Source organism: Hesperophylax consimilis, chromosome 19, assembly GCF_061612785.1.
Source record: "Hesperophylax consimilis isolate HC1 chromosome 19, BYU_Hcon_1.0, whole genome shotgun sequence".
Taxonomy (NCBI): Eukaryota; Metazoa; Arthropoda; class Insecta; order Trichoptera; family Limnephilidae; genus Hesperophylax; species Hesperophylax consimilis.
In genome coordinates, this window is record NC_142854.1 from 4821542 (window position 1) to 4847248 (window position 25707).

General features: G+C 37.7%; 1 protein-coding gene across 1 annotated transcript in view; it reads right to left on the reverse strand.

Moving 5' to 3' along the window:
- Positions 1–25707, reverse strand: part of GABA-B-R1 (gamma-aminobutyric acid type B receptor subunit 1) — a 462430-nt gene that overhangs the window by 61923 nt on the left and 374800 nt on the right. The window contains exon 4 of the mRNA XM_089643299.1: positions 20915–21085. Within this exon, the coding sequence (XP_089499425.1) occupies positions 20915–21085 (171 nt within the window). The remainder of the gene's footprint in view (positions 1–20914; positions 21086–25707) is intronic.

Below are 25707 nucleotides of genomic sequence, written 5' to 3' on the forward strand. Positions count from 1 at the left end.
CTTTTATTTACTACGGACTAAAACATGACAACAGATTACCACCGCTTTTCACAAAAAAACTAACAAATATCATTTTGTTAAAATTAAAAAAATGGATCTGTAGCAATGGAAGACACGAAATAAATAGAATATTGCAACCAAATACAGACTGATTGAAGTGAGGCAATCTTTGTAGTATCCAAGTAATGTAAGTACAGGGTTTTCCAATAAGAGGTGTTATTTTGATATTCAATCATAAAAGATCAATGATTTCGTTGCTTGTGTGGCACGTAGCGCCGTCTTGTTGAAAGTAAACGTTGTCCAGATTAATACCATCAAATTCCGGCCATAAAAAATCATTAATCATGTCTCAATAGCGCAATCTATTCACCGTAACTGTTGCTCCAGCCTCATTTTCGAAAAAGTAAGGTCCAATGATTCCGCCGGACCATAAACCGCACTAAACAGTCACACGTTGAGAATAAAGAGGCTTTTCAACAATAATTATTAGGTTTTCCGAGCCCCAGATGCCATAATTTTGCTTGTTGACGAAGCCACCGAGGTGGAAATGGGCCTCATCATTCAAGATGATTTGCATTAAAATTTGATTCACTCAAGTGAATTTTAATGCATTGTTGAAGCGTTTATCGTTTCATTTTTAATAACGTAGTTTCTACTTGTCAAATGTCAAAAAATGACAGCTTCAAAAATAACATCTACCGAAATAGCGGGGTATTCAAAATAACACCTCTTATTGGAAAACCCTGTATTATCAATACAAAATATGTTGGCTTTTAGTATTAATAAATATTAGATTATAATATAAGAAAATAAAATATGAAAAATGTAAAATTTATTTCCATGCGCGGGAAATCCTAGAGAGAAAACACTATGAAATATAATTATTTCAATACGAATAGTAGTAAATAAATAAATAAACAGTTAATTCGATTTTGTATGAATGTCATTGTAGCCAAATCTAAGGCTGTGGCTAGTTGTGTGACAACCATCTTGTATGACAAAATTTTGAAATGATTTGTATGCTGAGTGGTTAGGTCTATTTAAATTTAATTTTGATATTTTTAGTGCAATTATAAGGGCTTATCAATTTATTTGGTGTTTAATGAGACAGGGATAATAAGATATGTCACAACAAAATTAAGTAAATTTTTCATACATCTTCCCCCTCACAAAACGGTTTAAAATTGTTCTTGAATAGATCCGTCCAGGGCCTAATAGATTCATGCTACAAAGTGTATATTTTAGAGTGCTGACCCGACGGATACGATATTTGAATGTTCAAACATTTACGATTCTGACTGTAAAGGCCTTTCCTTTAGGAGGCCAGTTACAACGCTAATATTATCCATCTTACTCCCATCAATTCATCTCCGTGTCACGCAAAGAGAGGGATGTTCCAGCCTATAGCCTACAGCCTACACCCTCCCACCTCCTACCCTTATGTGTCAATACTTAAACTGAGAGGATAATAACTTAGGTATCCCGTTTCAACTGGCCTCCCCTCCCGAAGTCAACAATATATCACGTGAAATGTCATAATTGTAATATGCATTGAATTCTATCATTCGATAACTTTGGCTAGTGTTTTATTTTAATTATATTTATAATCTACACAACACAACAAGGGTTAACATAAGTATTAAGAGAATAAATACTATAGAATAATAAGTATCAATTTATATGTTTCTTTGTCTTTCGTGTAATAATAATTTATAATATTCCTTGATGTAATAATATAATCAATTCACAACAATACTACAAATCAAAAATACGTGAACACTTCAGCATAGGTTCTCCTTGTGAAGTGTTCACGAAACACTATAATAATGTCCGGTCATATATGATCCTCAAACGCTGGAGGGGTTAAAATCTACAAAATATGGACGCCCGGTCATATATGACTCTCAAACGATGGAGGGGTTAAAATCTACAAAATATGGACGCCCGGTCATATACAACCCTCAAACGCTGGAGGGGTTAAAATCTACAAAATATAAACGCCTGGTCATATATGACCCTCAAACGATGGAGGGGTTAAAATTTATGAAATATGGACGCCCGGTCATATATGACCCTCAAACGATGGAGGGGATAAAATCTACAAAATATGGACGCCCGGTCATATATGACTCTCAAACGATGGAGGGGTTAAAATCTACAAAATATGGACGCCCGGTCATATACAACCCTCAAACGCTGGAGGGGTTAAAATCTACAAAATATAGACGCCTGGTCATATATGACCCTCAAAAGATGGAGGGGTTAAAATTTATGAAATATGGACGCCCGGTCATATATGACCCTCAAACGATGGAGGGGTTAAAATGTACAAAATATGGACGCCGAGTCATATATGACCCTCAAACTATGGAGGGGTTAAAATCCATGAAATATGGACCCCCGGTCATATATGACCCTCAAACGATGGAGGGGTTAAAATCTATGAAATATGGACGCCCGGTCATATATGACCCTCAAACGATGGAGGGGTTAAAATCTATTGAATATGAACGCCCGGTCATATTTGACCCTTAAACGATGGAGGGGTTAAAATGTACAAAATATGGACGCCGAGTCATATATGACCCTCAAACGATGGAGGGGTTAAAATCCATGAAATATGGACGCCCCCTATATGACCCTCAAACGATGGAGGGGTTAAAATCTATGAAATATGGACGCCCGGTCATATATGACCCTCAAACGATGGAGGGGTTAAAATCTATGAAATATGGACGCCCGGTCATATACAACCCTCAAACGCTGGAGGGGTTAAAATCTACAAAATATAGACGCCTGGTCATATATGACCGTCAAACGATGGAGGGGTTAAAATTTATGAAATATGGACGCCCGGTCATATATGACCCTCAAACGATGGAGGGGTTAATAGTACAAAATATGGACGCCGAGTCATATATGACCCTCAAACGATGGAGGGGTTAAAATGTACAAAATATGGACGCCGAGTCATATATGACCCTCAAACGATGGAGGGGTTAAAATCCATGAAATATGGACGCCCGGTCATATATGACCCTCAAACGATGGAGGGGTTAAAATCTATGAAATATGGACGCCCGGTCATATATGACCCACAAACGATGGAGGGGTTAAAATCTACAAAATATGGACGCCCGGTCATATATGACTCTCAAACGATGGAGGGGTTAAAATCTACAAAATATGGACGCCCGGTCATATACAACCCTCAAACGCTGGAGGGGTTAAAATCTACAAAATATAGACGCCTGGTCATATATGACCCTCAAAAGATGGAGGGGTTAAAATTTATGAAATATGGACGCCCGGTCATATATGACCCTCAAACGATGGAGGGGTTAAAATGTACAAAATATGGACGCCGAGTCATATATGACCCTCAAACTATGGAGGGGTTAAAATCCATGAAATATGGACGCCCGGTCATATATGACCCTCAAACGATGGAGGGGTTAAAATCTACAAAATATGGACGCCCGGTCATATACAACCCTCAAACGCTGGAGGGGTTAAAATCTACAAAATATAGACGCCTGGTCATATATGACTCTCAAAAGATGGAGGGGTTAAAATTTATGAAATATGGACGCCCGGTCATATATGACCCTCAAACGATGGAATGGTTAAAATGTACAAAATATGGACGCCGAGTCATATATGACTCTCAAACTATGGAGGGGTTAAAATCCATGAAATATGGACGCCCGGTCATATATGACCCTCAAACGATGGAGGGGTTAAAATCTATGAAATATGGACGCCCGGTCATATATGACCCTCAAACGATGGAGGGGTTAAAATCTACAAAATATAGACGCCTGGTCATATATGACCCTCAAACGATGGAGGGGTTAAAATTTATGAAATATGGACGCCCGGTCATATATGACCCTCAAACGATGGAGGGGTTAATAGTACAAAATATGGACGCCAAGTCATATATGACCCTCAAACGATGGAGGGGTTAAAATGTACAAAATATGGACGCCGAGTCATATATGACCCTCAAACGATGGAGGGGTTAAAATCTATGAAATATGGACGCCCGGTCATATATGACCCACAAACGATGGAGGGGTTAAAATCTATTGAATATGAACGCCCGGTCATATTTGACCCTTAAACGATGGAGGGGTTAAAATGTACAAAATATGGACGCCGAGTCATATATGACCCTCAAACGATGGAGGGGTTAAAATCTATAAAATATAGACGCCTGGTCATATATGACCCTCAAACGATGGAGGGGTTAAAATCTACAAAATATGGACGCCCGGTCATATGTGTCCCTCAACCGGTGGAGGGGTTAAAATCTATAAAATATAGACGCCTGGTCGTATATGACCCTCAAACACTGTAGGAGTTAAAATCTATAAAATATGGACGCCCGGTCATATATGACCCTCAAACGATGGAGGGGTTAAAATCTATGAAATATGGACGCCCGGTCATATGTGTCCCTCAACCGCTGGAGGGGTTAAAATCTACAAAATATGGACCCCCGGTCATATATGATCCTCAAACGCTTTAATTTTATATTTTCATTGAGAATATTTATGAGAATTTACATGGCTTAAAGATTTGTGCTGTATTTTTTCAATAGAATCTGAGTGACAGGATAGTGCTAGTTAGTTGTTTGGAAATTTGCTCGTCTTCTTAATGAAATGAATTTGAATTTGTGGTACAGAATTTTCAATTTCATTTACAAATGCTCCAATACAATTTTTTAATAGTCAACTTTCATTTAATTCGTATTTCAAAGACATATTGACATTTGAGTTTGTTTTGTACATTATCTTTTGCTGTTTTACGCTACCTCCTTCTGAAGCCAACATTTCATTAAATCCATCATCAAGACAGACCTATAATCATGGATAATGAAAGAGGTAGCGCAACATGGCATAATACCCCAAAAATAAATCTCAAATCTTAACCAATCTATGTACACGTGTAAGGAAATCTTTATATTATAATGGAAATAATTTGACTTTATATTATGTAACGTTAGTAATAAAAAACGACAATAATTGAGCGAAAATTGTGAAAATATTTAATAAGACACGATACGCTTCAAATAGAGCAAAACTCTTGCGAAATGCCGTATTTAAATATACACTGTGAATTTTTTTATACCTCTAAAATGTTAAATAACAGAACCAAATTTTCGGAGAATACTTCGCGATTTTTTTCTATGGAGGGATTTTCATATAATTAACAAATCTAGAAATGTGTAAATTAATATCTTCAAAAAAACACATTAACAAAAATATCTGTAATCATTTTTTGGCATTCTTTTCATAAGCAAGAATACAGTTTATTAATAGTATTGTGTGTGGGTATAACTATTTTTTTTTGTATTTGGTTTTTATATTTATTTTATAAACAAGTATTGATATGGTAAGTTTTTTAGATTCTCACGGCCAAAAGCATTTTTGTTGTTTGTTTTTGGGGTGTTATGCCGTGTTGCGCTAACTCCTTCTTTAGCCGACGTTTCGGACAGCGTTGCAGTGTCCATCATCAGGGCAGATCCGGTAGATCCACATCTTCGGATCTACCGGATCTGCCCTGATGATGGACACTGCAACGCTGTCCGAAACGTCGGCTAAAGAAGGAGTTAGCGCAACACGGCATAACACCCCAAAAACAAACAACAAAAAAGTATTGATATATTTTTTAAATTTTTTTAATAAAAAAAAAATTATATTAATGTAATGTATGCTACTGTAGTGTAGAGGCTTGAGTATTTTTGTAACCTTCACCCCGGTCGTACACAAGCTGCTATTTACAAAAGAGGGACAATCCTAGTATGCATCGCCTTTTATAGCATCTCGCAAGCATGCTATCTCGCTTGCACTTACACACATTCATAAAGACATCACAGGAACTTAAAAACTTAAAGTTTTCTCGAGAAATATGTAATAAATCGATATAAAATTTGATATGCTTGGGGCTTAAGGAAAACTTAAGGTAGGTACCCACTCATAACTCCTTGTTTGTAATTATAACAAACCCCTTGATAGTAAATACCATCCCCCAATTAGTGAAACAACTACTAATTGCCATGTACAATAAATAAACATCTCCAATTTCCAACGCGAAACCTACATAATATAGGTATATAAACTTCCAGGGATGTTAAACGGAGAATGGATCACAAAGCCTTTACCGTAATATTAGGGGTGCTGTTTGTCAAACTATGACATCCAGATTTTTATAAATAGAGAGTTTAAGTAATGGGGGTTTTATATGATGCTTTTTATTTTATACAAATCCCCACATGAAAACCATATCGTGACCAATATGGAAAATCTTGAAAACCACATCGTGACCAATATGGAAAATCTTGAAAACCATATCGTGACCAATATAGAAAATCTTGAAAACCATATCGTGACCAATATGGAAATTCTTGAAAACCATATCGTGACCAATATGGAAAATCTTGAAAACCATATCGTGACCAATATAGAAAATCTTGAAAACCATATCGTGACCAATATGGAAATTCTTGAAAACCATATCGTGACCAATATGGAAAATCTTGGCACGATAATTATTTTCATACTTACGATTTCATTTTGTGACGGAAGTCGTTAAAAAATGGCAACACTTCATACATATACATTATAATAGGGCAGGGGTAGATAAAATCAACATAATTAAAATTTTAACTTTTGACGGCAGCCGTGGTCGGGGTAAGGCTTTTCACTAGCGATCCGAAAGTCGCGGGTTCAAATCCCAGCGTGCGCAAGTATTTTTTTTTGATTAATTTGTGTTATTTCACAATTAATTTATTTAAAACAATATACAGTATACTTGCGGCACGTTCCAGAGTGAAAAATACTCTCAGTATCGCTCTGGTGTAAGACCACCATATAGAACTGAAAATTTGCTTGAGATTGTTTTAGCCATGTTTGGTGGCTAGTTCTGAATAGCCAGGTATTTTTCGACCTTCTGCTTCCGCATCTCCTCCCCTTACCCGAATTGGGGATGCCATAATCTCACTGGCTCCAGAGGGTTGCGAGCAGTTGGGACTTTTGTGCGATTTCACATAAAAAAACTTAAATTACTAAAATATGCATTTGTTTATACTAAGAAATGTTTCCGTTTAAATCATGATTGTATTAGGACATAAATGACTTTGTAACAATAAATGAAAAACAGTAATAAAAAAATATCTTTTCAAGGTGGCATAACCAGTTCGATAATGGTCTTGAATGCCGAAACAGCTGTTACAACAATAGTAACTAAATTACTTACAGAAGTAATGCTTAACATTATTAAATTTGATTTACTGTTTTAAATTAACATCTTGCATACAAGCATTGATCACATTAAATCATCTATCATTTGCATTAGCCGTTGTCGTCAACAAATCATCGAATTCAATCAACTCGACAAATTTGTTAAACCTTTCGAAATGCTCTTTTTAAAAATTAAAAAAAATTATATTAAAAAAAAAGGCATGGTTAAATTATTTCTTAAAATAATTTTCATTAACTCATAAAAATCGACCTCTTTGGCCTATATTTTATAATTATTTGCTATACATATTTAGTAAAAAAAATATTTTTCAGTTTGGTTAAGTATTTTGGCCTGAAATCCAAATATAAGTTTTGTAAGAAAATGGCCGCGCTGCCATCCCTCCCCTCACGTCTCATAAACATGATAAATATTACATTAATTGTATCTTCTTCTTAAAGGGAATTTAATGCACCAACCGTCACAGAATTGTATAAAATAATAGCATTATATCAAATTTATATAGAATATTATTTAAATATCATAAGCAATAGATTAAACAAATAGATTAATACAAATCTCAATGCTAAGAACGACCACGGCTCAGTACCATTACTTGTATTTAGGTGTGAAATGGTACAATATATTATTGTCCAAAAACATTGAAATTTCAACAATTCCAAAAGAAAATGAGCTCTCTGAAATTGGATAATGATATATTGTAGTGATGCAACGGAAGTGTCTTAACGGAAACAGAAACGGAAACAGATGTCAAAAGTAAATCTTAGCGGAAGCGGAAGCGGAAACGGAAGCGGAAGCGGAAGTGTTAATACTATGAAGAAAAAGCACAATTTTATTTTTTAAGATTTGTTTAATTAAATTTGTATTTTGTACTTTTAGTGCTCGAAATCAAACAGTGGTAAATTATATTTTATAAAAAGTAATTTGGCTGCTTTTTCACCTTTGAGTCTGTTTCGGTGTTCTTCATATATTAAACCAGCTGCACTAAATAATTGCTCACTGGCTACACTGCTGGGGGGAGCTGATAAGTATTGGCGAATTATTGGCAACAGTATTTGTGCGCATTTACTTTCCACCACATAAGGGGATCCTCATTGAGAGGTAGCCCTTCTCTTTCTTGTACTCACGAACATGTGACTGTATCTCTAAATATAGATTGTCACCATCGTCAGTTGTAGAAGAGTTCTCACTCTGGTCTTCATTTACACTTAACATCGATTCCAATATTTGTAATGATGATGATGATTTTGAAGTAGAAGGCTGCACTTCGATATCTTCATCTTCATTTGCAAATTGAGTTCGGCTTCTTTTGGGGGAAGGTACACGGTCATCATCTTGCATGGAATTGGGTTGTCTGGTTCTAAATGTAATATTGTTAATCATAATCGTTGCATTAAGTAATTTAGATTCAACCTGCTCTGTAATGATGCTGGTAACAAATGAGATTTGTATCGCGGATCCAAATAAGTCGCGATAGTGTATGGTGCGGTGATGCGCAGAATGCAGAATCATAAATAAACCCAGTGTTGCCAAAATACATAAACATTAAACAAACGAACTCGTTGAGACACGTTTGTATCGTTTATGTCCCGCCCCCTGTCCATTGAAGTTACCCACCGCTTTCCCACCCCGGTATAGGTGACTTATGGTCACCCCTTCGGAGTTCTCGCAAGAATCTAATTTTTTTGAATAAACGGCTCTACAATTTAAAGTGAAGTTAGACCTTCAATGTCCCCGCATACGGTGTTAGGAAGCGGTATGCAAGCGCTTACAGATGAGTGACTACAATGGGTGTTATGATCAATGAATACTTCTCAAAAATTTAAAACAAGAACAAATAAACATAGAAAATCAGGACAAAGTTAGAAAGCGTAGAATTCACAGTCTATTTACGAGAACGAAAAAGGGAGAAAAAAGAAAGAAGAACATATTGTACCAAAGTATCAGCAACCTAAAGTAGAGAAAAGAGATGAGAAGTACATGGTAAATAAGAAAAAAAATACATGATCAGTAACCATCGCGAATATCGTGTGGTCACCGAATTCAGGTGAGCTGTAAGCAAGAGAAAAAGAAAACACAAAAGAAAAGTGGTTCAATGCCTCGCAGCTGGCAGTCCCGAGGATGGATTGGTGGTGGTTGGGAAGACAAATGCAGGTCCAAGTGCCGCGCCCCTAAGCCGACCTCGTGGTGGTGCCCAGAAGAAAGTATATGGGATGATAGGGATTAACCCTAAAGACCCTAGGGGAGAAAAGCGTCAGGAAGTCGGAGGCAGGGCGGAAGGCACCCAGGTCAGCACGGACTTCCCTCTGACCCACAACCACCCTCAGGGGTGGCACAGATGTCTGGCAGAGTTCCATAAGTGCTAGAGCTTCAGTGAGCTTATGCGGGGACTAGGTCCGTGAACAACCCCTTATGGGGATATCAAACAACACAAAACAAGCAATGGAGTTCAGTTCTGGTCTGAATGGTTTCAAGATCTAAGATAGAAAAAAAAAAAGAAAAAAAAAGAAAAAAAAAACATACAGTCAGAAAACATTAGTGTCTATTAAGTAGATGAAAATTAACAATCGCAATAAACAATATAAAGTCAACAATTTAACAATCATAAAGTTTTACCTGAAAGAATAAGAGAATTAGATAAAAGAAGTAAAAATAAAAACATATGAAACACATTGTTTGGATTACTATAAAAGTAGATAAGTATATGCTAGAAAGAAGAAACAAGAAACATGTAGAGTTGCCAGTGCCATAAGATTAACTTGAACCATAGTCTGTCATCCTCACTTGTACATTGATTGCAGCAGCTTGGGCAGGGCAATCTCTATCCCCTGTGGGATGGTCGGCAGGTTTTTTGAAACGTGTACAAGTGGCACAGACAGCGGGAAGGGCTTTCCTAGGGCAAGTCTCGTAGTTATGCCCCAAAGTGGCGCAGTGACGGCAGGTTTCATTGTCTTGCTGACAATACTTACTAATGTGCCCATATTGTTGGCATTTGAAACACCTGGTTGCCCCCGTATAATCCCGAGTACGGCAGGCATTCCATCCAAGAAAGCACATACCGCTGTCTATGAGAACTTTTCTGGCTAACGGGTGACATGTAACCACCATGTTCATGGTGGGAGTGTCTCTCTTGCCAAAAAGCGAAACTCGCCGCATGGTTCTAAGATGATCTTCAAGAGAAAGCGTCGTTTGACCTACTAGATTATTGGTAAAGACCTCAGAGAAGAGCTCCTGGTCTGCAGATTGCTCTCCTTTAGGGACATTGTATAAGACAATCTTGGGAAGGCGTCCAAGTGGATTGATCATTTTAAGACCATTTGCAGCGAGCTTCGCTTCGGCCTTCCTGATGTTCTCCAATCCTTTTTTGTCTCTGGCTTGGAAAGCCATGCCAGCACCCTTGATTTTGCGGGACCGAACAATCTGGAAGTCATCTTGTTTAGGGTTGAGAACCTTCTCAAGCTTCTTCAGAGTGTCCTCCGAAGTTTTACCCTCCGGCACCTGAGGATAGAATAGGACAGTCAGCGGTTTCTGAGGAATCGGTCGTTCATGACCGTTCACCAGAATCTTTTTTGAAGCAGGCAGGTTAGCAGCAGCGTTAGCATAGGAGAAAGTCTCCTTATGTAGTGGCATAGTAGGAGCAGGAACTGATCGAGAGTTAATGAGCAGGTCTAGCCTAGTTGTAATGGCCGATTGAGCATTCAACATCTCGTCTATGGTAGAACTTCTTGTCGAGAGAGTGTTCATTTCCAACATCAGACGAGTAATGTCCGACATGAGGTCATCTAGGGTGGAGTTCAGCAAGTTTTTATCAGCCTTATTAAGCTTGTTACTACCATCTGAGATTATTACACGAATTTTTTGGCATTTTTCCAGAGCTGGAATTGCCTTCATTTCTTGATTGCCAGGCGAGTCACTGTACCTAACTCGTTTTTTATTTTCGGCATTCGGAGTGGTGTAGGGAACAATGGAAGGCATTTCTTGATTATCAGCTCTAGTCGGAGAATCCTGGGCAGTAGTTTGTGTAGTACCTGCTTCAGCTCGTTTTTTATTTTCAGCAGTCGGAGTGGTGGAGGGAGCAGCGGAGGGCACTTCCTGGTTATCAGCTATAGTCGGAATATGCCGGGCAGTAGTTTGTGCAGCTCCTGCTTCACTGTCTGCCTCAGTTGTAACAATATCCCTATGGGACTTTTTTTTATATTTTGTGGCTTTAGAAGGTCCAGCAGTAGGCGGAATGGTGGATAAAATATCCTCAATTTCTTTCAACAATTGTTTACGACTCTTCGGAGGAATCGCAGAATTCCCAATGGAGCTGTCCGAATCATCGGAAGGACCCTCACTAGACGCCATTTATAAAGAAAGAAGGAAAAAAAGACAAAAAAGGAAAAAAAAAGAAATGGGGAAAAAATATTTTTTCCCCAGATTTTACAAAATTTTCCCCAAAAATGGGGAAAAATGTCGGGAAAAAACTTTTCAAAAATGTCAATACATATGAAGAAATGTCAAAATTGGATATCGAAAAATGAATACTTCTCAAAAATTTAAAACAAGAACAAATAAACATAGAAAATCAGGACAAAGTTAGAAAGCGTAGAATTCACAGTCTATTTACGAGAACGAAAAAGGGAGAAAAAAGAAAGAAGAACATATTGTACCAAAGTATCAGCAACCTAAAGTAGAGAAAAGAGATGAGAAGTACATGGTAAATAAGAAAAAAAATACATGATCAGTAACCATCGCGAATATCGTGTGGTCACCGAATTCAGGTGAGCTGTAAGCAAGAGAAAAAGAAAACACAAAAGAAAAGTGGTTCAATGCCTCGCAGCTGGCAGTCCCGAGGATGGATTGGTGGTGGTTGGGAAGACAAATGCAGGTCCAAGTGCCGCGCCCCTAAGCCGACCTCGTGGTGGTGCCCAGAAGAAAGTATATGGGATGATAGGGATTAACCCTAAAGACCCTAGGGGAGAAAAGCGTCAGGAAGTCGGAGGCAGGGCGGAAGGCACCCAGGTCAGCACGGACTTCCCTCTGACCCACAACCACCCTCAGGGGTGGCACAGATGTCTGGCAGAGTTCCATAAGTGCTAGAGCTTCAGTGAGCTTATGCGGGGACTAGGTCCGTGAACAACCCCTTATGGGGATATCAAACAACACAAAACAAGCAATGGAGTTCAGTTCTGGTCTGAATGGTTTCAAGATCTAAGATAGAAAAAAAAAAAGAAAAAAAAAGAAAAAAAAAACATACAGTCAGAAAACATTAGTGTCTATTAAGTAGATGAAAATTAACAATCGCAATAAACAATATAAAGTCAACAATTTAACAATCATAAAGTTTTACCTGAAAGAATAAGAGAATTAGATAAAAGAAGTAAAAATAAAAACATATGAAACACATTGTTTGGATTACTATAAAAGTAGATAAGTATATGCTAGAAAGAAGAAACAAGAAACATGTAGAGTTGCCAGTGCCATAAGATTAACTTGAACCATAGTCTGTCATCCTCACTTGTACATTGATTGCAGCAGCTTGGGCAGGGCAATCTCTATCCCCTGTGGGATGGTCGGCAGGTTTTTTGAAACGTGTACAAGTGGCACAGACAGCGGGAAGGGCTTTCCTAGGGCAAGTCTCGTAGTTATGCCCCAAAGTGGCGCAGTGACGGCAGGTTTCATTGTCTTGCTGACAATACTTACTAATGTGCCCATATTGTTGGCATTTGAAACACCTGGTTGCCCCCGTATAATCCCGAGTACGGCAGGCATTCCATCCAAGAAAGCACATACCGCTGTCTATGAGAACTTTTCTGGCTAACGGGTGACATGTAACCACCATGTTCATGGTGGGAGTGTCTCTCTTGCCAAAAAGCGAAACTCGCCGCATGGTTCTAAGATGATCTTCAAGAGAAAGCGTCGTTTGACCTACTAGATTATTGGTAAAGACCTCAGAGAAGAGCTCCTGGTCTGCAGATTGCTCTCCTTTAGGGACATTGTATAAGACAATCTTGGGAAGGCGTCCAAGTGGATTGATCATTTTAAGACCATTTGCAGCGAGCTTCGCTTCGGCCTTCCTGATGTTCTCCAATCCTTTTTTGTCTCTGGCTTGGAAAGCCATGCCAGCACCCTTGATTTTGCGGGACCGAACAATCTGGAAGTCATCTTGTTTAGGGTTGAGAACCTTCTCAAGCTTCTTCAGAGTGTCCTCCGAAGTTTTACCCTCCGGCACCTGAGGATAGAATAGGACAGTCAGCGGTTTCTGAGGAATCGGTCGTTCATGACCGTTCACCAGAATCTTTTTTGAAGCAGGCAGGTTAGCAGCAGCGTTAGCATAGGAGAAAGTCTCCTTATGTAGTGGCATAGTAGGAGCAGGAACTGATCGAGAGTTAATGAGCAGGTCTAGCCTAGTTGTAATGGCCGATTGAGCATTCAACATCTCGTCTATGGTAGAACTTCTTGTCGAGAGAGTGTTCATTTCCAACATCAGACGAGTAATGTCCGACATGAGGTCATCTAGGGTGGAGTTCAGCAAGTTTTTATCAGCCTTATTAAGCTTGTTACTACCATCTGAGATTATTACACGAATTTTTTGGCATTTTTCCAGAGCTGGAATTGCCTTCATTTCTTGATTGCCAGGCGAGTCACTGTACCTAACTCGTTTTTTATTTTCGGCATTCGGAGTGGTGTAGGGAACAATGGAAGGCATTTCTTGATTATCAGCTCTAGTCGGAGAATCCTGGGCAGTAGTTTGTGTAGTACCTGCTTCAGCTCGTTTTTTATTTTCAGCAGTCGGAGTGGTGGAGGGAGCAGCGGAGGGCACTTCCTGGTTATCAGCTATAGTCGGAATATGCCGGGCAGTAGTTTGTGCAGCTCCTGCTTCACTGTCTGCCTCAGTTGTAACAATATCCCTATGGGACTTTTTTTTATATTTTGTGGCTTTAGAAGGTCCAGCAGTAGGCGGAATGGTGGATAAAATATCCTCAATTTCTTTCAACAATTGTTTACGACTCTTCGGAGGAATCGCAGAATTCCCAATGGAGCTGTCCGAATCATCGGAAGGACCCTCACTAGACGCCATTTATAAAGAAAGAAGGAAAAAAAGACAAAAAAGGAAAAAAAAAGAAATGGGGAAAAAATATTTTTTCCCCAGATTTTACAAAATTTTCCCCAAAAATGGGGAAAAATGTCGGGAAAAAACTTTTCAAAAATGTCAATACATATGAAGAAATGTCAAAATTGGATATCGAAAAATGTTTTAAAGAAAAATCAATAAATATAAAAAAAAGTATTTAGGATTGATCCAACAAAGCTTCCAGAAGCCTCTAGAAGATTCCAGAAGGCTCTAGAATGTTCTAGAACAATCCATTGAAAAAAAAAAAAATAGCACGTGGTGAGAAAGGAAAGAATTTTGTAAACAAGTGACGTCACAGAAGAATGTTTACGCGAGAGCTTCTAGAACGTTCTAGAGAGTTCTGGAAAAAGACTAGAGAAAAACATGGTAACAATAAGGTCACTGCCCTGGAGAAAAAAAAAAACCACTATTTTCACAAAGGAATATCACAAAATCACTGTTTTTTAACGGGAAAAGTATGGGCGATAGAGGATCGAACGTATAACTGAATTTATATTGCCCCCTGTCCAGTCGTCCCCGCGCCCCCCGTCTCCGCGCTCCTCGCTGTATTCTCCGTTTAGAGTTCTGTTATAAAGTTTGTATCGTTTGTGTCCCGCCCCCTGTCCAGTCGTCCCCGCGCCCCCCGCCTCCGCGCTCCTCGCTGTATTCTCCGTTTAGAGTTCTGTTATAAAGTTTGTATCGTTTGTGTCCCGCCCCCTGTCCAGTCGTCCCCGCGCCCCCCGCCTCCGCGCTCCTCGCTGTATTCTCCGTTTAGAGTTCTGTTATAAAGTTTGTATCGTTTGTGTCCCGCCCCCTGTCCAGTCGTCCCCGCGCCCCCCGCCTCCGCGCTCCTCGCTGTATTCTCCGTTTAGAGTTCTGTTATAAAGTTTGTATCGTTTGTGTCCCGCCCCCTGTCCAGTCGTCCCCGCGCCCCCCGCCTTCGCGCTCCTCGCTGTATTCTCCGTTTAGAGTTCTGTTATAAAGTTTGTATCGTTTGTGTCCCGCCCCCTGTCCAGTCGTCCCCGCGCCCCCCGCCTCCGCGCTCCTCGCTGTATTCTTCGTTTAGAGTTCTGTTATAAAGTTTGTATCGTTTGTGTCCCGCCCCCTGTCCAGTCGTCCCCGCGCCCCCCGCCTCCGCGCTCCTCGCTGTATTCTCCGTTTAGAGTTCTGTTATAAAGTTTGTATCGTTTGTGTCCCGCCCCCTGTCCAGTCGTCCCCGCGCCCCCCGCCTCCGCGCTCCTCGCTGTATTCTCCGTTTAGAGTTCTGTTATAAAGTTTGTATCGTTTGTGTCCCGCCCCCTGTCCAGTCGTCCCCGCGCCCCCCGCCTCCGCGCTCCTCGCTGTATTCTCCGTTTAGAGTTCTGTTATAAAGTTTGTATCGTTTGTGTCCCGCCCCCTGTCCAGTCGTCCCCGCGCCCCCCGCCTCCGCGCTCCTCGCTGTATTCTCCGTTTAGAGTTCTGTTATAAAGTTTGTATCGTTTGTGTCCCGCCCCCTGTCCAGTCGTCCCCGTGCCCCCCGCCTCCGCGCTCCTCGCTGTATTCTCCGTTTAGAGTTCTGTTATAAAGTTTGTATCGTTTGTGTCCCGCCCCCTGTCCAGTCGTCCCCGCGCCCCCCGCCTCCGCGCTCCTCGCTGTATTCTCCGTTTAGAGTTCTGTTATAAAGTTTGTATCGTTTGTGTCCCGCCCCCTGTCCAGTCGTCCCCGCGCCCCCCGCCTCCGCGCTCCTCGCTGTATTCTCCGTTTAGAGTTCTGTTATAAAGTTTGTATCGTTTGTGTCCCGCCCCCTGTCCAGTCGTCCCCGCGCCCCCCGCCTCCACGCTCCTCGCTGTATTCTCCGTTTAGAGTTCTGTTATAAAGTTTGTATCGTTTGTGTCCCGCCCCCTGTCCAGTCGTCCCCGCGCCCCCCGCCTCCGCGCTCCTCGCTGTATTCTCCGTTTAGAGTTCTGTTATAAAGTTTGTATCGTTTGTGTCCCGCCCCCTGTCCAGTCGTCCCCGCGCCCCCCGCCTCCGCGCTCCTCGCTGTATTCTCCGTTTAGAGTTCTGTTATAAAGTTTGTATCGTTTGTGTCCCGCCCCCTGTCCAGTCGTCCCCGCGCCCCCCGCCTCCGCGCTCCTCGCTGTATTCTCCGTTTAGAGTTCTGTTATAAAGTTTGCGGAACCAGAAACGGAAACGGAAGTGAAAAACTTGCGGAACTTCTGCAGAAGCGGAAGCCGAAGCAGAGCTCTGTTGCATCACTAATATATTGTACCCTTAATGATAAATTTATAATGCTAAATCACTATTTTGATTAATCTTTATAACGAATTGGTGTATATTATGAACATCAAAAATATGCTTTAGATAAATTGAAGGTTTTCCTATCATTTCGCTTGAATTGAATACAAATATAATAATAAATTACTCAATAAAAAAATATAAATGTAAACTACTAAAAAAAATATTTTTTCAATAGAAATGTATGAACGCGTAAAGGAAACAAGTTAAAAAAAATACAGTATTAAAGCTATGATTATATGTGACAATTTCACTTGATTAACTTTTTTGCTTTCTCATAAAATTATTTACAAAATAAATAAAAACGAGTTTTGTGCTTGAAATCGAACGTTTCTAAACTCCGTTTGTCAAGCGATTTTAATGCCTATTACCTACGAAATAAGGTATACCAAGAATATAAATATTTTTGGCGTATATCTTCCTCACGTTTACTTAATCTACACTATCTAGCATTTTTTTTAACTTTGGGTATTGTTATAGTACTAATTTTCAAAAATAGCGAATTTTGAACTATTTTTGTAGTTAATTTGAATATTGAATTATGTTGAATAACGTTTGCAGTTATTTAATAAGACTTTGAATATTGTTTACATATCGCCTTTTAAGGCGATGCACTACGTTGTGTAATATTTTAAATTGAGCCGCTATCAATAAAAACCCTTACGTAGATGGCGATAAGGTTAAAATTCCCGCTTAACACCATCCGCCTGTTTTGATTTATGCAAGAAAAAAACATGGCCAAAAAGTGCCTTTTATTTTATTTTGTGCATATTCAGGCATAAATATTTAAATTTTTTTCGATCATTTTATAAATAACTTAATTTGCAACATTATACAATAAAATCATAACCGAAAATAGGTTCGTAAATAGGAGATTTTTAACTTTAAAGCAGTTTTCATAGGCCTTATACATTATTTTTTTTTTCTGGGCTTATAAAAAGACTTATCTAAAAAATACTCGATTATTTCAAAGGCCAAGATGTATTCTACTCGCAGTATTTAATTAAAGCATCTGAAAAATTTCTAGGCGACCAAATTTTCAAACCAAAAACACATGATTTTGCATTACTACGCATGGCATCGCCTTAAGCATTATTTTCTTTTTTTATATACGTACTCTTCCCATTTTATAAACTCCCTTATGGAGTAGTAGAATAATTAGGATTTAAAAAAAAATTATTTTGCATACTGTTATAATTTGAAATCTTGTATTATTTAAAAAAAAATAATATTCATATATTTTTTTACATTGAACTTCTCTTTAATTGCTTTTAGTAGGTGTTTATTGTTTTCTATTGTTCTGATATTTTCGGGTAGGCTGTTGAAGTATTTTTTCCCTAGATATATGTAATGATGTTGAGCAAAAGTGGTGTTACATTTTTGTGTTGGAAATATATGTTTTTGAAGAGTACGACTTTCAGTTAAAGCTGTGATTTTGTTTTTCTTTTATTATTTGAATTATTATGTTTTTTTGGAAAAGATCACAAAATTTTAATACTTTAAATTCTTCTAAAATTGGGTGTGTTGGATAATCTCTTGGTTTTTTTCAATATTATTTTTATAATTAGACGTACAATTTCAACAGGGAGTAGATTTGTATTGTATATATAGTATACGTGTAAATTCTGACTGCGATACATTTATTTATGTAATTCTGATTTCGTTAAAATAAAACATTATATTGCAACGCATCGGAATCATCTAATTTGATTGGGATGAAAATTGGATGGGGAAAAAGCCATTAAAATCTTTCTTCAGCCATTATTCACTTTAGAAATTCAGTTTTCAAGACACATTTTTTAATTATCCTTCCAGAACGACAAAACGAATTACCAAAAATCCTAGCAAGATCACCATAAGAAATCAAATTAAAAAGCAAAACAAAAAAAAACAAAATTCCAATTATTGAATAATGGAGTCCGCTCTAAAGGCCTTTAGAGAGAAAGATTTAGATAATTAAATTTTGTTATCAAACGCTTCCAGAATAAATAATAATGTAAAGTAAGTCATCTCGGGTTCTGGAAATTGGGGCAATTTATTCAGAAATAATTTACCAGCATTTTGTCGTATTTCACATTTAAAAAATTGATACAAAGAATTTTTTTTCTTTGGTGTAATTACGTTAAATGACTGGTGCAGGACTGTTTATGTAAATTTTGCCGTTTATGATATTTATCATATTTTATTATTCAATGTTATAATGGATAATTTAAAGAAGCTTATAAATCATTGAGATATTGAATAATTGAAAAATATAATGTCAACAATTTTCATTGAAAATATGAAACAAGCAAAGACAAGAAAATAAAAATGGAACGGTCGCAACTGGGACTCGAACCCGGATCTTTTTCATATTTTCAATGTGGTTTATTGACACTATCTTCTTCAAATGTCATGATATGTTAAAATATTGTTTTTCACTGTCCAAAGCCCCATTGAAGTCCTTTGAAGTCGTCTCAATTAATCGTATCGGCACTTAGGGAAAATTGCTAAACTAGATTTTCATCTCGATCAAGGGATCGATCCCAATCATCTCTGATTATGTAAGGACATAATCAGAGATGATTGGGTCGTTGAAATATTAATTTCGATTAGGTGGTTATCATTATTTTCATCGTGTTGTTTATTTTGTCTATCTTTGAACATTATTTTATGATGTAAGTATGTATTATTTTTACATTATCTATGTCAGCTTCAGTTTATGTTTTTCTTTCATTATTTTTGTTTTTCTGAATATAATATGAATTATATGCCGAAACTTTACTGGCTTATGCAACTATGTAATTATTTAAATTATATTTTTTTTTTTCATAAAAAACTAAAATTCTTTCCACAAAAGGAAACCCTCTCGAAGTTTACCGTCCATTCCTAGTTTCAAAGCCCTCCGAGCTGTTGGAGTTTGTGTATCCTTTGGGGGCTTATCAAAAAAAACTATCATGGGCTGAATATCATCCGCGTAGCAAAGAATTGGAAAACACGACAAAAGGCCGTTGATGTGCAATAAAATAAAGTCGGTGACAGGAACGATCCCTGTGGAACGCCAGCATTTATTGAATGTAAGGAAGAGGTGAAATTGTTGGCAACCATTAGGTACATTTGGTTGGGATTTGGACTTCTCCACAAATGATCTCCCCTGGCTGCGGTCCTTTGCCATCGCTTCCAGTCCTGCGTATTTCCAATAATCTTTCACTTCTTCCTCGGTCCATCTCTCGGTCTCTTTCACTGGGGCACACTCATATTTTTCGGCGTTCTACCATCTGGCATCCTTCTTACGTGGCCAATCCAAATCAATCAATATGATCTACATAATCTTATAATTTTCTAATGTTCCATAAGATTTTCCATTTGAGAAGATTCATCTTAATCCTTTTTTGGTCTTGAAATGAGAATAAAGTTGGTTCCTGCAGGTCAGTCATTCTACATTATTATTGCAAGAAAATGGTGTAAGTTCGAGTGTTTTGTTTTGGAACAAGAAGAAGAAATCTGACTATCATGGAAGCAGGTTGTCGGTGTATATAATATAGTTTTATAGTTAGTCCTCGTGTTTGTTCATTTGGTGATAAATTACCTCGATGTATAGCGGTGGAAATAACTAAGTTAAAGTGATTATGTTATGTGCTCCTTCGCAGAGATGTTTCAAAGTGTGGAAAGTGATTGGTTATCCTTTTTCCTTCCCATATCTTTTTTTCTATCCTACCTTTACCATCATACAATTCCATCAAGCATGATTTCGTTTTACATTGTTTACAGTCCACTTTTAAAATCACATGATTCGTTCGCAGTTTCGGATATAACGATAGAATATTTTCAATGTTTTTCAGTGTCGAAAAAAATTATTATAATTTTCATAAACATTTCCAATAACGATTTTAAATGTGCCATTTTAGATTTTCTGCTAAAAAGACATGTTCGTTTTTATTCGTGAATTCGGCGACGTTAACGTAACGCTGGGTGACGTTGGTGCCGGTCGTCTTACCAGACATTGACGTTTAATATATCATAATAACGTTGTGGCCTGTTATTAAATACTTTGAGTACAATTATCGGAATCAGAAACGTAAGCTTTAAATCTTCCACACATGTTTAATGGTATTCATAGTTAGTGAAAATACCGCAGTCATAAGATTTTACAAAAAGTACTAATTTTGTTTAATCATTTCAGGCGCCATGGCTCGCTATCGTAGCAAATAAGTGATATAAGAAAAATACCCAATAAAAGTCTTATGTAAGGAATGTCTTTTGAATAAATTATTAGTTTAAATTGGTAAGTTTTCTCACCGATATGAACACTTCCTCCGCCTGTTGCAGAATTGCAACGCGCGACCAACCGAAGCGTTGCATGAGACGGATGCGTGTTGGGTTGTGCACTGTGGCGGAGGGATGGGTGCGGAACAGCGTGGGAAAGCGGCGGCGGTCTGACAGCGCGGGAGAGCTGGCTCCGTAGCATAACTGCAACAAATACAATACAACATGGTTAGTGATGAGTTAAATCAGTCGGTGCAATTACCAAGGCGAACTGTCAAGAGGATCAGATAACGCGAAATAACTGGCGCAGCGCCGTATTGCAATGGGGTGAGGTTTGTCCACCAGATGCAAAGCAGGTTTTGGTTGAGGTCTCTCAACCCATCGTCTTGCATTGCATTGGAAGGCGATGGATCCATACGTCACTCATTAACACATTAACCTCAAAATTCCTACCCACCCCTCATACTTCTTCCCTTTCCAGAACTTCCTTTTATTTTTAAAAAGACCACCATTCAGCATCCTAAAAATTACAAAATTATTTGCGGAGTTTTTCAAAAATAACATGCTTGATTGATATTTGGTTAAATGCTCTTCGCAAATTGTTACATTTTTTTCTGAAAGAAATCTACCACCATCCGCGATAGTGACAGAGAACAATGTAACATCTATAAAGTGGGAACAGCCACGAAAAACATACGTAGGTATTACAACAAATATATTGAAGACAATATTAGTGATTTCTAAACGAAAATCTGAAACAGAAAAATCAGAAAAGGAAACGGTCACATCTGGGACTCGAACCCAGGACCCTTGTCTTTCCGGGACAGTGCTCTACCAACTGAGCTAATGGGACCCTATTCCCCTCGGTCACTTTTAACGGTATCATACTTCGAATAAGAACTACTAACATTGTCTTCATTTTTTCACCGCACATTTTTATTGGCAACTATCTTTATGTATGATCGCAAGATTCAACCCGAACTAAATGCAATCCAGACAGCGTCTTTTTAGATAAACCTATCTTATTTTTTATTTTTAATGTGCGACATCTGTTGACTTTTTTCTGCAAGTCTAGAATGAATATTTATTAGTATTAGTAACAACTAAGTAACAATGTTGATGAAGTATTTTCACTGGACGACACTCTGACAATGTTCCACGCTGTAGCATGAGTTGCAAATATACAACAAGTAATTATATTAATTTAAATTTTATTTATAAAAGGACATGTAAATAGACGTTAAAATTTATTTGCTCAAGTCCGGTTTGGAACCAGCAATTCCTGGTTCTAGACTTTAAAGTAGAGTGATGGGCAACAAGCGGCCCGCGAGACTTTTCGCGTTTTGGCTAAATGAAATATTAAAGTGTTTCGGTCCTGTTTTGTAAAAGGGTTGAACGGAAAATTTTATTCTTGATATTACGATATTAGGCGTGGGTTTCAGTTTATACGGGTAGGTACGCTTCCAAATTACGTTTCAAAAACATATAAATAACATTAAAGAATTGTGAAATTTCTTATATAGCAATCGTTCAGATTCCAAGGTATGGTAAAATTGTTTAGGTTTTCTAAATCTATTTTACAAAACACTAAAGGGTTTCGCAATAAACTTTTGTCTTTCTATTTGGAATCTGTCTCCCGAAAATGCAAGTTTGTTTTTAATGTTCATTTAACTTTTAATGTTTGTTTAACTCCATCAGGCCTTTGGCATATTGACCCTTATATATCTTAAAAAAGCTGTCAGAGATTTGGAAAATTTATGTATAAATCCGCTTAGCAATGAAATCCAAATTAATTAAAAATTTCTACATTTGAATCCAAAAACTAAAAACTGTTTTTGAAAGGTGATTAAACACGCATTCAAATTTTATTATTAGAAATATTAAATTATTAAATAAAACACAAAAAGCTTTATAATTGGCTCAACTTAAGTTTTTTCATGCAAACACTGAACTAAAACTACTGATTCCATGATAACTCAACCCAGTGAAAATTTAACACACCTTTAAAAAATGATTAAAAGCGATGAAAAAACTAAGAAATTCTAACCCACATATTCTACTTAACCTCTTTTTTATTTCATCACTTTTCATGACTTTGTATCACTTTTTAAAGATGTGTTGAATTGTCATTTTGATGTGTTATGCGATTACAAAAATTACTGATAACGATAAAAGCACATACTTTACTAGATAAATATATATTTACCATTATTGTTACCTCACTTTTTGGTCTTTTCATATAAAAATAAATAGAACAAACATTCATAGTTTTTCCTCGAATTGCAGTCGGAACCTTTGGCTTCCTGGAGGTATATATTTGAATTTCTCTGTGGTTATCTTCTGGATTCGAAAATAAAGCGTGGTGCTTTCTCTTCCTAACACCGAGTAGATCATATTTCTCACCATGAGAGTAAGGTAGATACAACGAGTTCTCTGAGACCATAATGTTCTGTTCTAAGGGTAATAGTTTGCAAAAACAGAACAAATTAGATTGAGGGGTTAATATTTCAAAATGATAAAATCGACAGAATTCATCATTTTAGCTTTGGAAATAAATTTACGGTTTTACAGTATATGAATAGGTTTGCGACACCACTGACTGCAAAGTTTAACTACGTCAAGCTGTATATTCCCTACGTGCGAATAAATTGAAAATGGGTAAATTGCCCCCATCGTTAGAAAGGTTGCACATCACTATTGCTATGAAGTGTACCGCTGCGTCAAAAAAGTCGTTAATATTTTACAAACCTTTATTAGCTGTTCTCGAACCTTTGTGTATCTTACATTATCAAACTCAAACAGCTGGTTTGTTTATTTACGACCTATTTTCAGGTCTTCTTGTTTATTATTCGATTAACAAGTTGGGGGCAAACATCCCGGCGAACTGACCCTCCTCTCTGAGGCAACCCAACCCAACCCAACCCAAACCAACCTAACCCAACCCAACCCAAACCAACCTAACCCTACGCAGCCTACAGGTAGCCGAGAGATGCTGGTGTTTGCCCTGAGTTTCCGAAGGAAACTCGGATGGTAACGGGATTAATCGGATTAGGTGCTATTCCAGAACAGTTTGCTAAACTTGAAATCAGGGTTGAACTGAGAGAAAGTATATAAGGTGAGGGACCCAATATTTTAATAATATATATGTTTAATGCGTCTAACATTGCCTTAATTTGAAAAATGCACCTAGTTGCCTCACCTACCCACGAGCTATGATAATACAAATAAATTGTATTAAAGAGACCCGATTTGAAGGAGGGTGTAAACACAGAAGCTGGCAAATAGTTCCATAGTCGAGCTGTTGAATTCAAAGAAACGAGTCGTAGAAATGACTAATTCTCATCTGACAAATGTCAACTATGTACAGTTTAATGGCCGTGCGTTTGGGGTGTTTCTCAACTATGCACCCGCGCCGAGGGAATCGATGACGCTATTTATTCCTCGGAACATCTTCTATCGAAACACCATTAAAACAAAGGCAGCATCGGACATTGGACGCTTAACGCCCGTGCTCTAAAGATTGCAATAGTTGTTGATTTATTTATTAAAAAAATGTACATTACAATAAAATCATAAAAGAGTATATAAAAACAAATTAATTGTTAACACAGAGGCATCTATGAAACGGTCAAAAAATACAAAAAATGTATTATTTTCAAGGAAACAGCACAGTTGATTCTGGAAAATGCCCGTGTGTTTTACTTTTTGCGGTATTCTAGTCCGGCACTGGTCGAAACCAAATTACTGAAAGTTGTAGCAGTGGTACTTGCAAATGGTTCAGGCCAGAAGATTTGATGGCTTTAGAATTGGGATCAGTTTAACGTCTTCGATTATTTGATTTCAACTTGATCCATTAATTTACAGGTAGGTACTACAATTTGAGAATAGATAATAACTAGCAGTTAAGGCGATGCCATACGTAGTAATCCAAAATCATGTGTTATTGGTTTGAAAATTTGGTCGCCTAGAAATGTTTCAGATGCTTTAATTAAATACTGCGAGTAGAATATATCTTGGCCTTTGAAATAATCGAGTATTTTTTAGATAAGTCTTTTTATAAGCCCAGAAAAAAATAATGTATAAGGCCTATGAAAACTGCTTTAAAGTTCAAAATCTCCTACTTATGAACCCATTTTCGCTTATAATTTTATTGTATAATGTGTCAAATTTAGTTATTTATAAAATGATCGAAAATTTTTTAAATATTTATGCCTGAACATCCACAAAATAAAATAAAAGGCACTTTTTGGCCATGTTTTTTTCTTGCATAAATGGCGGATGGTTTTAAGCGTGAATTTAAACCTTATCGCCATCTACGTAAGGGTTGTTATTGATAGCGGCTCAATTTAAAATATTACACTACGTAGTGCATCCCCTTTAGGATAGTTTTTCTTCTAAGTCCTGTGGGGGCCCTTTTTTATTTACTACTTTGCGAAGAAAGTAAAATGGCAATAAATATTGTTTTCATAGAAAGCAATCACTTTGTGGTTTGATAAATTATTAACTAATTAATTTAAATTTATTCACCACCCGGTTCACAGGTTTGAAAAAAATACATCTATTTTAATTTGAATTTAATCTCGAATCCAATAACACAAATTAAAAAAATAAAATTTACTTGCGTCCACTGTGGGTGGATCTCCAGCTTGCTAGTCGAGAGCCTTACCATTCGACCACATAGGCCATCAATATTACAATATACAAGGTTTTCCAATAAGAGGTGTTATTTTGATATTCAATCGTAAAAGATCAATGATTTCGTTGCTTGTGTGGCACGTAACGCCGTCTTGTTGAAATTAAACATTGTCCAAATCAATTCCATCCAA